The sequence below is a fragment of the Miniopterus natalensis genome, chromosome 2 (assembly GCF_054644295.1).
Source record: "Miniopterus natalensis isolate mMinNat1 chromosome 2, mMinNat1.hap1, whole genome shotgun sequence".
NCBI lineage: Eukaryota > Metazoa > Chordata > Mammalia > Chiroptera > Miniopteridae > Miniopterus > Miniopterus natalensis.
Genome location: NC_142082.1, coordinates 103,656,088 through 103,672,873, shown reverse-complemented (window position 1 = coordinate 103,672,873; position 16,786 = coordinate 103,656,088). Strand labels below are relative to the sequence as shown.

The following is a 16,786-nucleotide window of genomic DNA, read 5'->3' as shown; positions in this document are numbered from 1 at the left end:
CTATAGTCACCAAGCTGTGCATTATATTCGCAGGACTGACTTATTTTATAACTGGAAGATTGTACCTGAGAGCTCTCTACTTTTAAAGAGCTTGAGTAATTAGGTCAGGTTCACCTAGATAATCTCCCCATCTTAAAGTCCTGTGTGCCATATAATATAATATAATCACAGGGTAAAATCCATCTATTCACAGTCCCAGGCAATGAATGTGTGGCATGTGTATATATCAGTGGTGGTGGGAGATAGGTTGGGGGCATCTTAGATCCTGCCTACCACATCTTGTCTTCAGCTTTCCCTTTATAGGTCAGTAAGGCCAGTATCCCAGAGGCTGCATGGGGTAGGCACCTAATTAGCCTGTTTCACTAGGGAGAAAGTAGACCCAGAGGACCCAGCATCTTTCGATTTCTGTGTCCACACTGAGGTTGTGCCACCTCCTCCTGACAGGAGACTCATCAAAGGGCTTTGCCACTGGGGAAGACTGCTCTTCCTTCCAATCATCCATGTTTCCCTGGCAACCCCAGGGCCCGTGAGAAATGCCATCCATGGAGAGCCCCTTGTGCCCTCCTGGCGGATAACTGTTGAGCTCTGTCCAGCACCAGCAGTCCTGTCAGCTCTGAGTGCCGCCCACAGGGAAAAGCAGTGTGTGGGGTGAGCAGCAGGCAGAGAAGGGATGGCACTGGACAGGGCACAGAACAGGGGAGAACAAGTGAAACAATGGATCAGGACTATTTATGGGGCGCTTGATGCAGAGGGCACACCCCATGGGGGCCTCGAAGGGCGGGTGATCGGTTCAGCCTTGTATCTGTCCCCCTGCCTCAGGGAACCTGGAACAAGCCAATGAGGAGCTCCGGGCCATAATCAAGAAGATCTGGAAGCGGACCAGCATGAAGCTGCTGGACCAAGTGGTGCCCCCCGCGGGTGGTGAGTGGTCCCCGGTCTCTGCACACTCGCCACTCGTCTGGATCTTGAGTTGCTAGGCTTGCAGGAGGGCCAGACTCTCCCCAGACCCTGCCTGTGGGCTGAAAGGTCCTCCCAGTTAGAAGGTATGAGGGTGCCATGTCCTTCACAGACTCGGATACAGGCTTTTGGGTTGCAAATCAAGTCCTGCCCTGCACTTCTCAGGTGAAGTCGCCAAGGCCCCTCAGTGCTTAAAGGTTTGGCAGAACTTCAAGGAAACTGCAAGGTGTAGGTTTCCCCATAAACCACTGGGCTGAGGGTCTAGTAACAATGGAGCCCTGAGATCCCCTCCTGGAGGCTACTCTTTGTGTCCGCCCAGGGCAGTGTTGCCCGGCCTGTGCGCCCACAGCCTGTTATGACAAGTAGTGTATGTGCCCCGCTGCTGTCCTGCATGAAAGTCGTGGGTGATGTAACCTTCCCACACATGCAATTTCCAGAATATTAATATTACTCTTTACCTCTAATATAAATGGAATAAATTCAAATGTTTTTCAATATATAAATGCTCAGGCACAACTAGGTTATAATGACTGAAAAAATGCTTGCCTGAATCCACATATGATGATACGTGTGCGTGAAGGACATAAGACTATTAAACACTGTCAGCAATTTGTATTTGTCATTTTGAAGTGAGGCTAATTAAGTATATTTAAATAAGTTACACACACATATATACACACATACATACATACATGCTGACTGAGGCAGGGGGATCAGAGACTGTGGTGACACAGCTGCCACAAGGAGTGCTGCCAGTGGGGATGCAACTTTACAAAATGTGAGCCCCTGTTGGTCAAGTTGAAACAAAAGAAAGTCTCCTATCAACTTACACAGCAGTTATATTCCTGGAAAATTCTGAATATATTAAAACTATGTAAAAAAAATGTTTTGTATTCATATGTAAATGGAGTTAGGTTCTTAGCTCAGATCATTATAAGCAGGTTGCTCCCCACATGGACGTCCTAGCGTAACATTTGAAAGACGTGCAGAGTGCGAAGCTGTTATTGTGCAAAACGCACCTGTGCTTTAAGGGACACATCTAGAACCACTTAGTACCCGCAGCACCCCCAAATCACTGTGACAACTACAAAAGTCCCACACATTCCCAAACACTTTCTAAATGGTGGCGCCAGCCCTGCTGAGAACCACTTCCCAGTGAGAAGGCAAGACTGGGACTAAGTGGAGTCACAGAGACAGACAAGCAGCACCTCACGGTTTACATACATTACTTTATTTGCTCCTTTTAACATTATCTGTGAAGTTTGCTCAAAGAATCAAAGTTCTTAGAAACTAAGTAGCTGGCCCAAGGCTACACGGTGAGTACCTAGCAGATTCAAGATTCAAATCCAGGTCTGAGGGACCCCAGAAGGCCGAACTCTTTGCCCTGCAGGAATCCCTCCCTGGCTACCCTGGTCAGGGGGCTCAGGGGCCTTTCCTCCCACATGGCAATGAGGCCCTTGCTAGGGGGAAGGCCATCATTGCTGTGGCTTTGGCTCTTCTTCGGAGACAGAAGCAGGAGAACCACCACAAGCCCCTAGATCTGACCCTCCCCGCTGTCTGTCAGGCCCATTGCCCTGTCCTTCACAGAGAACTAGGAGGTGGAGCAAAGGGGCTCTTTGTAGGGCATGAAATATTCCCACTGGAGACTTACTGGCTTCTCCATCACATGGCTCATTCCCAAGACAAGGGACCCACCCAAGTCACATGTGAGAAAACCCAAACTTAGGAAGAAGGTGCTCCTTCCACCAGCCCCTCCTCCTGAGCTTTAAGCAGAACTATGTTTGTACTTAGAGGGACCGGCTGATTTATGATGGGCATCTGAAGCTTTGGAATCAAATAAGAATTTGTTAGCAATGTCCATTAAGTAAAAAAAAGCAAGGTGGGAAATAATTTTGACAATAGGCTACTTTTTCTTTTAAAAGGGGGGGGGGGGGTAGATAAGAATATACTTGCTTGTTTACAGAAAGCATTTGCATAAAGAATTTCTGCAAAAATATTCAAGAAACTAATAGAAAAGATTATCAATAGGAGGTGGTAATTTGGCAGTTGGAAGCAGTGGGAGACTTTTCACTGTATAACTTAAATGTTTTTGTTTTTTTTGAACCATGTGAATGTTCTGTCTTTTCAAAAAAATAAATTAAAAAATTTTTTAAAGTATGGATGCTGGAAAAAAAATTAATAAAGCCCAACTAAATTCCCCTTGTTTCCCTCCAATTCCCTGTTCTCTCTTTGACTGTCTCAGATGATGAGGTCACAGTTGGCAAGTTTTATGCTACTTTCCTGATCCAAGAGTACTTCCGGAAATTCAAGAAGCGCAAGGAGCAGGGCCTCGTGGGCAAGCCCTCCCAGAGGAACGCCTTGTCCCTGCAGGTGAGGGGCGAGGGGGCCACACCCAAAGAAAGGCCTGGTCACCTTCTGACCTCTGGCCAGGGTCCAAGTCTCTCACCAGTGGGCTGGAGGCCAGGTCCCTTTAGAAGGTAGATGTGTGAAGGGGGACATGTTCCTTTCCCTCCTGCGATCTTTCCACACACGGCCCTCTATAGTCCCGCCTGCTCCACAGCGCCCCGTGCTCCCTGGAGCTCGGCCGAATGGCTGAAGTTCCCTGACAGCCCCTCCTACCATGCCTCATCTTTCCCGGGTAGGAGAGCGGGTTCTTCCCCTCGGGGCAGGCAGAGAGGCCCCGAAGCACAGCCCCTGGCTAGCACACACCGATGGCCCTTCGGGAGGCTGCTGCCTGGTGGCGGCGCGGCGGGTGGGCAGCTGGGTGGAGGAGCGCCGGGGCTCACAGGTCCCCTGGGTTCCAGGCTGGCTTGCGCACGCTGCACGACATCGGGCCTGAGATCCGACGGGCCATCTCCGGAGATCTGACCGCTGAGGAGGAGCTGGACAAAGCCATGAAGGAGGCTGTGTCTGCTGCCTCTGAAGATGACATCTTCAGGGTAGGTGATGCCACAGTAGCCTTCTTCACCTTAATCAAGTTTGGTCTGAAGCAAGAGGGTGGGCTGGTGCTCTGCCAGTAAACCAGGGAGAAAGGCCCGAGTTCCATGGCAAGTTCCAGGCTCTTCCCACCAGCTATTCCCTATCCCTCTACCTTTCCCACCTCAAGCCAGGGCTCCCAGGACACGGCAGCTCAGAGGACACTCCCTACTTTTGTAGGAAGAAGGAGCCATTTTCCTAAGGGGAATGTTTCCAAGGAAAAACTTACATTAGAAGCTACAAAGTGGTGGCCCTTGGGCCACGCCTGATCTGCAGGCCTATTTCGTTTGCCAACATTTGAAAATCTGGCACATTCAAATAAAAATCTAGACTTCTGGCTTCTCTTGAAAACATCAGATCTGACAACGTTAGGCTGTGCCCCGCATGGCAGCAGAGGCTGGGACCCAGTGGCAGATGACCTCCTAGATAGGACATGTGTTCTCCAGGTCACAAGGTCCCCTCCAGCCTCCCCCTCCTTTCCTGGATACGGAGGCTGACCACCAGTTTTAATAGTGAAAACTGAACACGACCGAAACGCTTGGACTCTTACGTCCAGCTCTCCACTCATTTGTGGTACCTGCCTGTTCCCGAAGGTATTTAGCTAACAGTTTTCCTGTAGCGAGGGAGAAGCTACCAGCCATAACTATGCCAGGACCGGCTCACAGCTGTCCCTCCCGGCCCCAGGCCCTGGTCCCAGGCTGTAGAAACACAGGGAGCTGAAAGGAACCCACTCTGCCTGTGGCTGTCCTGGCATCACGTTCTGATTCTCTTCTCTGTGAAATGTTCATGACCGAATGGCCTCAGGGACACAGCAGCCAGTTAACAAGACCCCACCCCAACCCCACAGACCAGCCTTGCAGATAGCTACTTGCCCACTTGCCCAGGACAAGGAAAGGATGTTGGGAATAAACTCAGGTTCCAGGCCTGAAATCACTAAGACCCTCCTAGGGGAAAGGAGGCCATAATATAATTGAGGTAGTAAATTTATCATCTTTATTTTCAAAACCTTTTGACTAACAGTTTCTAGCCCAGCAGGCCAGTTGGAGTCCCATTTTTTAAAATCTCGTTGGAGTCACCTGGTCCCTTTCCCCACGCCTCAGGCCTCGCAGTGCCTCCGAGCAGAGAGGCTGGCTGAGGTTAGGCTTGCCACCCTAGACTTGTCCTTGAGACTCAATCCCAGTTTTCCCAAGGCTCATTGGCAACTTCTGGGGAGCAGCTTCCCTGCCTGACTGGTTCTCACAGGATGCCCTGTCCCTCACCATTCCCCCAGCCCTTTCGGAGGGGACTGTCTGAGTCCTTGGCACTCAAGCTGCCAGGCCACGTGCTGCCCAGCGTGGCTGTGCTCTCTGTAGCGCGGACAGCTTTCCGTGCCGTGGCCAAGAGGGAGAGGCTGCCGAGGGGGCATTCTCCTCCACCCACCCCTCCCGTCTTGCCTACAGAGGGCCGGTGGCCTGTTCGGCAACCATGTCAGCTACTACCAAAGCGACAGCCGGAGCGCCTTCCCCCAGACCTTCACCACCCAGCGCCCACTGCACATCAACAAGGCCACTAACAGCCCAGGCGACACCGAGTCTCCGTCCCACGAGAAATTGGTGGACTCCACCTTCACCCCCAGCAGCTACTCATCCACTGGCTCCAACGCCAACATCAACAATGCCAACAACACTGCCCTGGGCCGCTTTCCCCGCCCCACCGGCTACCCCAGCACCGTCAGTGCTGTGGAGGGCCACGGGCCCCCCTTGTCTCCTGCCATCCGGGTGCAGGAGGCTTCGTGGAAGCTCAGCTCCAAGAGGTAAGCAGGAGGGTGGGGCACCCAGGGCCCATGCTCAGGGGCCTCACACACTCTGGCTCAGAGGGGGTCAGAGAGGAGAATTTGGCCCCCAGGTCTCCCACTCAACCCTCAAGCTGGGGTGGCCGGTGCTGCCCCTGACCCGGGGAGAGGGCCAGGTGAATGCTGCCTCCCAAGTCCTGCCCTTGGAGCCATGCTCAGGGGAAGCCGTGGCCCCACTGGCCAGCAAGTGTCCTGAGGGGCAGACCTCTGGACAGGGCCTGCTCTGCTCTCTCATCCTAACTGTGCAGAGAGCCCTGGCCCCTGACCCCCATGATGTTTGCATCCTGGCTACACAACAGACACTGTTCCCCTGGTCTTTCCCAAGTGTCTCTCCAAACCCAGCCTTTGGCCCAGTTGGGAGGGGAATGAAGATACCGCCTCCTCTTTATACCCTTCTCACCCTCCAGGGAGGGGCATTTTGGTGGCAGGAGGCCCTTTGCTGTAGCACTTGCTCATTCTGCCCAGCGCAGGATCCTTTCTGGTCGTCTTGACTGCACCTCCCACGTCCTACCTGGCTCCTTTCTCCCTGCGCTCTGTTCCCTGGTGCTCCGGGACACATTGCTACCTACCATGCTCTGGGAAGATAGAGCCCACTGCCCACTGCCATGCTCTGGGCCTCGGGAAGCGGGGCCTGGGCCTGGAGGGCCTGCTGTTGATATCCGCAGCTCTGGGCTCCCCAGGGAGGTGGGAGAGGACACACCTCTGCATCTTGCCGTTTCACCCTTAGCTGAGCTGCTCTTCCAGAGGAGGACTGCAGGTCCCCGGCATGCTAGGTTCTTGGGCCAGTGTCCTTTTCTGCCCTCGAGCTCAGAAAATTATTGAGAAGTTCCAGTGTCTTTCTAAATCCATGGACATGTGTCCAGAGCTGCTTTCATTCAAGGACCCAGCATGGCCACTTTCACATCCACACTGCCTGGCCATTTAACAGTATCTGATGACAGGCAGTCAAATTGGCCATCTGCCTACCTTACTGCCTAAGATTAGCTGGCACAACCACCCACAAGCAGTGTTGGGTGAGTCTTGCCCAATTAAAGCAATGCCTTCTATGTGCAGGGCAGTGTGCTCAGCACTGGATTTTGTGTGCTGATCAGAAAGGCTGTTTTGCACAGGAGAAGGTCAGCATTCAGGTGGCTGACCCATGCCTGTCTTGGCGGCCCCTCCCTTTTCTGCAACCCTCCTCCCCTTCTTATCCTTCAGGGACTCAGTTAGTACCATTTTCTCCCTGCTCCCCTTATCAAACTTCTTTTTAAGGAAGGCTTGCTATGTTCATCATTAACGTCTCAGTATAAACTATCACCTCCTTCAAAGTGAATTTTCATATTAAACTTTGTTCTGTATTAAGTAAAGGAAGGTAAAATCATTTTAGAGAGGAGGTTGGGAAAGACATCAGGGGATTTCTTCCTCTCCCACGGATACATCTATTAATGAAACAAGAGCCATGCAAGGCGCTTAGCACATAGTAAGCGCTCTCTAAATGTCGGCTCCCCCTTCCCGCCACAGTTGGTAAAAACAACACTCAGGGCAGTAAGCTTCCAATTGTGAAGAGAGACAACTTCACCAAAATTCCAGCTCTGGGACCTTGCACCTTCGTGTCACAGCTCAAGGCTAAGTGTGGTGGCTCCAGCACTGGCCTTGCTTTTGTTGGGGACAGGCCAGCACGCCTTGCACACAGTGTCCCCCAAGAAGTGGTGCTGCTTGCTTGCTGCCATTCTCTGTGTCCAGTGCATCCCATGTACCTCGCCGAAGCTCCCTCCATGTCCCTCTCTTCCCACCCCATCGGGGGCCTTTGACATCTCATCTGTCCTTCAGATGGTAGGGTGAGCAGCCGCCTGTTGGAGCCTACCCCGGAGAACTGCCCTCACCCTTTCTGGATGGCTCTTGGTCCCAGCGTCAAAGCTGGGGCGCTGATCCAGCCCTCAGTTCTGAGAGGCTGAACTGGGATTTTCTCTGAGGATAAAGTGGGCCCCAGCAGTCCGGGTCTAGAGGAAGAATGATGGAGGGAGGTTCTACGCTAGGCACAGACAGGAACGGGGAGAACACTTAGACCAGAGCTAAAGAAGACCAGAGCAGGAGAGCAGGAGGCTCTGGCCTGGAGCGAAGGCAGCGTGACCCCAGGCAGGCCCTGACGCGGGAGGGTTCAGCTCAGCAGAGATGGGCTCAGCGGGGGCACATGCACACTCCCCTCTGCTCAGAACAACAAACCCTCTACGTGAGCCTTCTCTGTGTCTTCACTCAGGGAGCCAGTGTCAAACTCAAAAGCATATCAAACTGTGCCACCAGGACCTTCTCAGCTCTGCCCAACAAATGCCCAAAGGCCCAACTGCCTGTAGTAGAGGGAAGGGACAGCCACTCCCTGGCCCACCCGGCCCTCTGCAGTGCAGCCTGGGACCCTTCCCTAAAGGCTGAGCCTTCCCATCTTTCAAAGCGCCACCTGGTGTGTTGCCTCCTTTGTTACAACAAGCCTCTGGGTCAGGCAGGGGTATGTTATTCCAGTTTTATTGATGGGATCCTGAGGCATGAGACGGGCTCAGTCACGCGTGCCAGAGGGTAACTGAAGGGGTGGGAACTCAGGTCTCCCTGATCCTAACCCTCTTCCCACATAGAATCACAACCCCCGTCCTAATGCTTCTGTGGCTCCGTGGCTTCCTCGGCAATTGCAGGAGGAGGAGGCACAGCGGGGCTAGCAGTTTCTGATTTTTTTTCTCCATCTTGAATGCTTTAGGTGCCACTCGCGGGAGAGCCAGATAGCCATGGTGTGTCGGGAGGAGTTTTCTCAGGACGAGACCTATGACGTGAGGATGGGTGAAGACGCAGAGTACTGCAGTGAGCCCAGCCTGGTCTCCACAGAGAAGTGAGCTCTGCCACCTCTGCCCCAGGCTAGCCCGCGTGTGTAGAAGAGTCTGGGTGAAAAGCAGGTCCCGGGTCCCTCCTCTGGGAGTGATCTGGGAGAGGGAGGAGCTCATATGTCAGAAGAGCACATGCAAAGCCCCTACCCATACAGACACACACAATCCCCTGGTTGCGTGGCCCTTCCTCACCATACAGTGCTTTCAGAAAAAACTTCTAAACATTGTTTCTTACATTGTTTTGCGTGCAACCAACAAATAAATATATTTTATAGTGAGACTCAGTTAACACATACATATATTGAGCATTAAACAAATGTTTGTGAAACTACTTATAATAAAGCTGGCCAGCAGAGGGCACTGTTGGATTTTTAGTAGTGCTGGAATTTTTTAAGAAGGGTTTAACTGCAAATTTAGACCCATTAGAAGGTTGTGACATTTACTTAGTTATGATCAGCACTTTTTTTTTTTAATCCTCACCTGAGGATATTTTTTCCATTGTTTTACAGAGAAAATGGAAGGGGAGGGGGAGAGAGAGAAACATCAATGTGAGAGGGACACATTGATTGGCTGCCTTCCACATGTGCCCTGACCGGACTAGGGATCTCGAGCATGCTACACAGGAAATACATGCTCTTGGCCAGAATCAAACCCAGGATCCTTCAGTCCAAGGGCTGACACTCTAACCACTGAACCAAACTGGCTAGGGCAATGCTCAGCACTTTTAAAAGGAAGTATAGCACAGAATAGCATAGACTTGGATAGAATAAGACAGTATAAGATAACATATCCAGTGTCACAAAGGTAAGTATAATTTTGTAAAACATTTGTTTAATTGCCAATGTCTGTATGTGTGTGTGTACTGAGTCCCATAAAATGTATTTATGAGTGTGGGTTGCATTCAAAAAGTTTAAGATGCACTGTTTTAGGAGCTTTCCTGAAAGCACTTTATAAGGAAGGTTATAGAGAATGCAAATTAATACATGGCCACATGGCCTAGATATGAGGAAAAGCATATGCTTCCGTCCACTTTCGCTCTTACTGAGTGCTTGGTGCACCCAGGCACTCTGCTAGATCATGAATAAACCGGCCTCGGCACTCAAGGAGATTATGCAAACTCGCTTGGAAGGTAGGAGGACCTCAGAAGAGGAAAAGGACATGGACATTTTCTAACTAATTGCTCACACAGTGGTACAACCAGGGGTACAGGCATTCAGAGAAGGTGAAGATGGCCACAACAGGCACCAGGCACAAGGTCAAACAGAATCTGGGTCCAGAATGGGTACAATTTGGATAAGAATAAATATAACAGGGAGGGCTTACCAAGATGAAAACGAGAGGAAAGGCTTGGAGGTTTTGGTTCAAAAGCTTTCCTGAACATCTGCAGATGCTGGAAGTCATGAGCTAGGAGCAGACAGGCAGCACAGTCTCCACCCTCTAAGTGAGGGGTAGGGAACCTTTTTTCCGCCAAGGGCCACTTGGATATTTATAATATCATTCACAGACCATATAAAATTACTTAAAAATTAGCCTACTATATTTGGTCAAACATTTAATTAACTCACCCCTAATGTGATGGCTGGAACTGCTTCTCTTTGGTGAGGCCTTGGCAGGGCCAGACCAAGTGATTTTGTGGGAGTATGCGGCCCATGGGCCGGACATTCCTCACCCCTGCTCTAAGTACCCGGAGTCACAAGAGTGTGGCCTCATCTGGAAAAGGAAGGGGTTAGAATGCAACCCTGGAAGGACAGTTACGCCCACCAGGGGTCGTGAAATCAACTTAGTAGATTGCAACTGACATTTTTTAAGAAATAGAATGGACTAAAGTAGAATAGAAACTATCAGAGTGCAACACATGAAATGAGTATGGTTCGTGCCGCTTAGTTCAGGTGGGTGTGTCTGTACATACTGGCACAGTGTAAAATATAGTTTTTACATAAGTCCCATCAGAAAGGCTTAGAAGCTATTGGCTTGATGCCCCTATGGTCGGTGACAGCTCTGCCATTCACGGGGTGATTATGGTGACATGGACAGCTGCTATGTGCTCTTGATGATGAGAGTGGGCAGGCCAGGGAGAAAGGGGTCAGGGGGATTGGAGTAAAGTTGGGACTAGTCATGGTAAAGAGCATCAGCACATGGAAGAGAAGAGCCCAGGCATTCCTGGAAAGAACCTTGTGGGCCTAGAATTTTTTCCCAACTTTCTCGACAACTTTGACCCAGGAGAGCCTTCACTGCCTCTCATCAGAGACGCTGGGCTCTGAGTGCACAGGCTGTGTGAGGAGCCAAAGCATCTGTGAAGCCAGAGAGCAGGGTCCTGGGGTGTCGAGTCCCTGCTGCCCCTCCCCAAACCTTCATGAAAGCACAAAGTGGGGTTCCCTTTGCTGAGGAAAAAAGCACACTGTCTTCTGGGGTGGGCTGTCCCTGTGGGTGCACTCCTCAGCCCCCAGAACAAGCCCCAGGAGTTCTCCGTTCCAGGCTCTCCTATCAGGATGATGAAAACCGACAACTGACACCCCCAGAGGAGGACAAGAGGGACATCCGGCAGTCTCCAAAGAGGAGCTTCCTCCGCTCTGCCTCCCTAGGTGAGCCCTCACACCGTGCTCCTAGATGTGGCCAGCCAGTGGGCACCCCCAGATGACTGATCAGGCGCTCGGGTAACAGAAGCCGTGGTGGCCTGGCTCCAGCAACCCCCACACAGTGGGCTGGGCTTGCTGGGATAGGACTGGGACATAAGCTACGTGGTATGTGTCAGAGAAAGATGAAGGGTAAAGAGGAGGTGTATCCGGGCCACTGGCACTGCCCCTTTCCCCTCCCGGGGTACGAGTCATCACAGGCCCCGGTCTTTTCCTGCTCTGATGCTGGCTCTTTGGCTCCTTTGCAGGTCGAAGGGCCTCCTTCCACCTGGAATGTCTAAAGCGACAGAAGCATCAAGGGGGAGACATATCTCAGAAGACAGTCCTGCCCTTACATCTGGTTCATCACCAGGTAGCCCACACTTTAGACAGGCCACTGGCCACCACCCAGTAGACTAGACAAAGTCCCCAAGACACCAGTCTTCCCTGTCTCAGACCACTGCTATATCCCCAGCCCTGATCCTAGCAGCCCCCGGATGAGGGGGCTTTTTCTACACAGGTGAGAACCTTAACAACGTCTGTCATTTCCCATGGTGGAGACCTAGGAAATACTGGGGAGCAGGAGCTCCTCACTTAGTCCCAGGATTCCACCTGAGCTTTCTTCTTACAGTGGCACAGATGTCACCTCCTCGGACAAATGGCTTATACCTCAGGGCACTCAGGCAGATGTGGTCCTACCTAGAGTGGCAAAGCACCTGGAAATTAAATTGCACAAAATTCGTCCATTGAAATACAGAAATAATCAAAGAACTAGCCAGCTACAGGGTCAGGAGTAGGGAGTGATATCCCAGGAGATGGGTCCAGGGAGGTTTGAGAGTTGACATTTTTCTCTTAGCATGAATGACTCTGGATAGTGACATCCAAGACACCAGCATCAAAAACACTCTTACTGTCTCAGAACTAAGGGGACCATTGAAGAACTACCTAAGGCAGTCTCCTACTCCAGAAAAATTAGGCTCTAAACTAGAGTTTCCTACACTTTTTACCTCTTTAATTATATACTCCCTTACCACAGGCCTATGCTTTCAATATTTTTTTTTTTTTATCCAAAGGCATTCAACTGCCAATCAAAGGGCATAATCAGCGTAAGATGGCCAGAGTGACTTGACTAAGTAGCTGTTATTTCATCTTAAAGAAATGCACTGCTTTGCTTGGCCCGTGTGGCATTGCCTACATACATGTGACCTCCAGGGGCCCAGGGAACCCCAGGCTGGGCACCATCAAGAGCAGTGGCCAGTGGCAGCTGGCAGGCTGGGGGGGACACTGTGTGTGATATTTTTAAAGATTCTCGGAAGTTGATTTCACTCATCCGTTTTATCATTCTGAAAGGCAAGAAACTCCTCTTTACTTCCCTCCTCCCTTTGTGCCTTCCTACTGCCCTCCCACCCACGCAGCGCGGTTCCCATTCCCCTTCTCCCTGCCTCTCAGGCTGGCTTTCCCGCCGCGCTTGTCACTGTCCTGTGGGTGCAGCACATCAGAACAGGTTGTTGTGGCAGCTCTTGTGGGGACCACAACCCGTCCTCAGGACACTCAAGCAGTGGGGGCAGAGGAGACAACCACATAAATACGTTACTCACAATACCGTGTAAGATTTGAACAATAGTCCGAAAACAAGGTGAGCTGGAGAGTGGCAAGACATTATTAACAGCCCGGTGAATTGTGAAAATTTGAACAGTAAGCACTGGCTTAGTCTAGCTCTTTGGGTACATAGTGTGCTTTCTCACAGACCCTCCCTCACTTAACCTCACATCAACCCCACGAGGCCAGGAGACAGCGGGCACTGTGTCCTGGTTGTACAGGTGGCACAGGTGCCATCCTCTCTAGTCTACCGACAAGGAAGGCAAAGGGGGAGAATTCACCACTGATGGGGACAGAGCCAGTGCTGAGGAGCAGGTGACCTTGACTCCGGTCTGTCACAGCTTTTGGAATTTAGAAGAGACAGAGGCCACTTCAGACGGAGATAATCAGAAAATGTTTTTTAGGATGCTTTGAAACTTACATTGGTCTCGATGAGGTAGGATTCAGATGGGTGAAAATGAGGGTGGTAGGAGTTTCAGGCAGGTGGAACTAGCTGGAAACAGTAGCCCCTAAGAAGCCTGCCTCTCGGGGCCTGGCCATCCCAGTAATTCATACTCCTTGTGTATCCGCAGGCATTGGCAGTGGCAGGCCTGAGCCCCCTCCTCCAGAGAAGCCATTCGCCCACCACCTTCCCCAGGCCATGTGCCACGCCCCCTGCCATGCCCGGCAGCCGAGGCTGGCCCCCGCAGCCCATCCCCACCCTGCAGCTCGAAGGAACCGAGTCCAGCGAGAAACTCAACAGCAGCTTCCCGTCCGTCCACTGCAGCTCCTGGTCCGTGGAGCCCACGCCCTGTGAGGGTGGCAGCAGCGCCACCCGGAGAGCCCGGCCTGTGTCCCTCACTGTGCCCGGCCAGGCGGGTGCCTGGGGCAGGCAGTTCCACGGTAGCGCCAGCAGTCTGGTGGAAGCGGTAAGTGCCTCGGAGCAGCGCAGCAGGCAGAGGAAGGAAAGGTCTGAGGCAGAGAGGGGTTTGCATGGAGAATCAAGAAGGAAGAACTTGGTTCTCTCCCAAGTGGACTGGATGTCAAGTCTCCTGGCCAGAAGGACCCTCGATGTGAGGGCCTGAAGCAGGATGGCATGGCAGGCAGGAAATTCTAACCACACAAGACACTATTCGCATCTGTTGGGGCTGGGCTGGTTCAGAGAGAGAACCTGTGAACGGCACATCCCTGCAGCAGGCCTGTGCAGCCTGAGAAAGGCTGCAGGGCTCCACTGTTCATGCCCGAGGCCAGCTGTGACGGCTCCAAACGTGAGCGTGGGTGGCCTGTGTGCACCTAGGAAGTCATACCTGGTTCTCAAGCCTGGTCACTCATTAGAATCAGCTGGGGAGCTCTGGAAACGTGTGACCAGTTGAATGGGTATTTTTTAAAACCCTCTGATGATTCTAACGCACAGCCAGGGTTGAGAGCCTCTAGTCCAGAACAAGAGCACTTTCGGGTCCACTGTGCTCCGCCCTGGTCAGAGCACCTATTGCAGTCCTGGCATCACATCTCAGGGCACCTCTGACAAATTGCAACCACCCCAAAGGAGGATGACTGGGTTGGCAAGGTCCCTAGAAGTAATTTCCTATGAGAACTGGTTGAAGGAATTCGGGAAGTAAACCTGGAGAGGAGGTGACTTACAAAGCCGTGCTGTGCTTCCCTGGCCAGGTGGCTCACTTGGGTGGAGTGACATCCAGTATACCAAAAAGTTGCAGGTTCACCCAGTCAGTGCACTTAAGGGAGGCAACCATCGATGTTTCTCTCTCTCCCTCACCCCTTCCATCCTTTCCTTCTCTCTCTAAAAAATCAATAAAAACATATCCTTGAGTAAGGATTAAAAAAAGAAGCAGCAGCCATGATATGCATCTCAACCCTGGAAGGGTCCCCTGTCCTTGGCAAGAGGTTGTAAATGCAGGACTGTAGCACCTACATCAACCTGACAGGCAGGCAGACTTTAGCTCCCATGAGGAGATCTTTCCAAAATGAGGAGGGCTTTCCTGTAAAGCAGTGAGCCTCCTGTCACTTGACACGTGCAAGCAGAGACGATGCCTGTCCAGTCACGTAGCGCAGGAGGTGGGGAATTAAACCAGATGATTTCTAAGGTGCCTTCGGACTCTAAGGCGCTTCAAGTGGCCTTGGTTACCTGTTATTCAGGCCACACTTCTCCACTGAGTGCCTGCCACGCGTGCAGGCTCTGTTCTAGGTGCGGGGCCACTGCTGAGGGATAGCGTTTCTGCTCTCATGAGCTCACGCTGTGGTGAGGAAAGACATTATAAACAAACATGTTGGGAAGGGGTGGAGCAATGAAGAAAAATAATGCAAGAGAAAGAGTAACAGGGGAGCAGACAGACAGAACTGGGAGAGCAGTGCTCCAGGTTTCCCCGCACTGCTTCCCCCGCCCGCCAGCCCAGTGTCTGATTTCCCCACAGCAGTCACTAAGGCAGCCGCAGGGCAGGAGGGTGAAGCCTTGGCTTTGCCTGCTGGCCCTTCCCAGCAGAAGCAGGAGAGGCGGGTGTGTGCACGGTGTTTGCACAATTCATACTCAGTATCCTCACCCCCAGACAGGCAGCGGGTGGCAATGGACGGTGGGCACGGGCAAAACAGTTTCACCAAAGGAGAATGAAGGTCTCTTGGAAAGAACATAGGGTGCCCAGGGGGAGAAAAGACAGGGTTCTAGCTCTGAGACCACATCCCTGCGGCCCCTCCGTGAGCTGAGTTTCCATGTTTTTGGTATCAGTCTTCAACTACCCCAGCCAAAAGGTCTCTCCCCAGCCTACACATCCCGAATTCCCCTCCTTTCCTCTGAGCACCCCACGACACACACACGCACACACACACACACACTCCTGAAGTTTCCAGTCAGAAGCCCCTCACTCTAACCCTGAAGAGATCTGAGCTGCAGGAATAATGTTCCTCTTTGGTTTTTCCTCACGGCCCTCCCCCCTTCAGGTCTTGATTTCGGAAGGACTGGGGCAGTTTGCCCAAGATCCCAAGTTTATCGAGGTCACAACCCAGGAGCTGGCTGACGCCTGTGACATGACCATAGAGGAGATGGAGAACGCTGCTGACAACATCCTCAGTGGGGGCGCCCAGCAGAGCCCCAACGGCACCCTATTACCTTTTGTTAACTGCAGGGACCGGGGGCAGGACAGAGCAGGGGGCGAAGAGGACGGGCCCTGTGGGCCCAGCCAGGAGTGCCGGAGGAGCGAGGAGGAGCTGCAGGACAGCAGAGCCTACGTCAGCAGCCTGTAGGAGCGGGGCTGGGAGATGCTGGGTTTTTTATTTGTCTCAATGTTCCTAAAGGGTTCGTTTCAGAAGTGCCTCACTGTTCTCGTGACCTGGAGTTAACGGAACAGCGTCTTCATTCATTTCGTTGGGACAAGACACAGAGTTGGGTGGTACGGAGAGTGAGCTTTTCGGGGGAAGAAAAGCAGCAACCCCAGTTTGTGTCCAGGGAGGTAGAGGGGAGAGGAGGAGGTGGGAGGGTCGGGGAGGGAGCACCAGAGAAGGCTGCTGCCCTCCCGTGCGGTATGTCAAGCCCTGTGCCAGGAGCCAGCCTTCCCCTTGGGCACACGAGAGACCCTCCGCTTCCTGTGGTAGCCCTCACCGAAAGGACCTTTGTCAAACGGGTGTCTTTCAACTTTGCTTGTACAAAACTCATTTTGCACATATTGTGTACGAGCCTCACTGTCCCCATAGAGCCAGGGCCCTGTGGATCTGCGGAAGGAGGCGGGCATGACTCCGACCCACCCCCACCCCGCAGAGGGAGGCGGAAGCGGCGAGAGGGCGGAGCTGGGAGCCGAGAGGGGGAGGCGAGGCGGCGCTGCAGGGCCCGCACCCCCACCCCCGCCCCGCGGGCCGGCCCGCGCCTCCCGCGTGGGGAGCGCCTCCCCCCCGCGCAGGCCCCGGGCTCCAGCCCCGCAGCCGCCGGCCCGCCGCGAGGGCGGCTGCGGCCACGAAGGGGCGCTCGGGCCGAGCGAGGTGGT

At 52.6% G+C, this 16,786-nt stretch overlaps 1 protein-coding gene across 1 annotated transcript in view; it reads left to right on the top strand.

The window, feature by feature from the left end:
- The window catches only part of CACNA1C (calcium voltage-gated channel subunit alpha1 C), a 589,282-nt gene extending 572,703 nt beyond the window's left edge, over positions 1-16,579 (top strand). The window contains exons 41-49 of the mRNA XM_087814454.1: positions 820-921; positions 3,200-3,327; positions 3,762-3,896; positions 5,373-5,725; positions 8,487-8,615; positions 11,086-11,192; positions 11,492-11,595; positions 13,394-13,729; positions 15,750-16,579. Coding sequence (XP_087670580.1) covers positions 820-921; positions 3,200-3,327; positions 3,762-3,896; positions 5,373-5,725; positions 8,487-8,615; positions 11,086-11,192; positions 11,492-11,595; positions 13,394-13,729; positions 15,750-16,052 — 1,697 coding nt within the window. The 3' untranslated portion in view covers positions 16,053-16,579. The remainder of the gene's footprint in view (positions 1-819; positions 922-3,199; positions 3,328-3,761; positions 3,897-5,372; positions 5,726-8,486; positions 8,616-11,085; positions 11,193-11,491; positions 11,596-13,393; positions 13,730-15,749) is intronic.
- Positions 16,580-16,786: the final 207 nt, after the last annotated feature.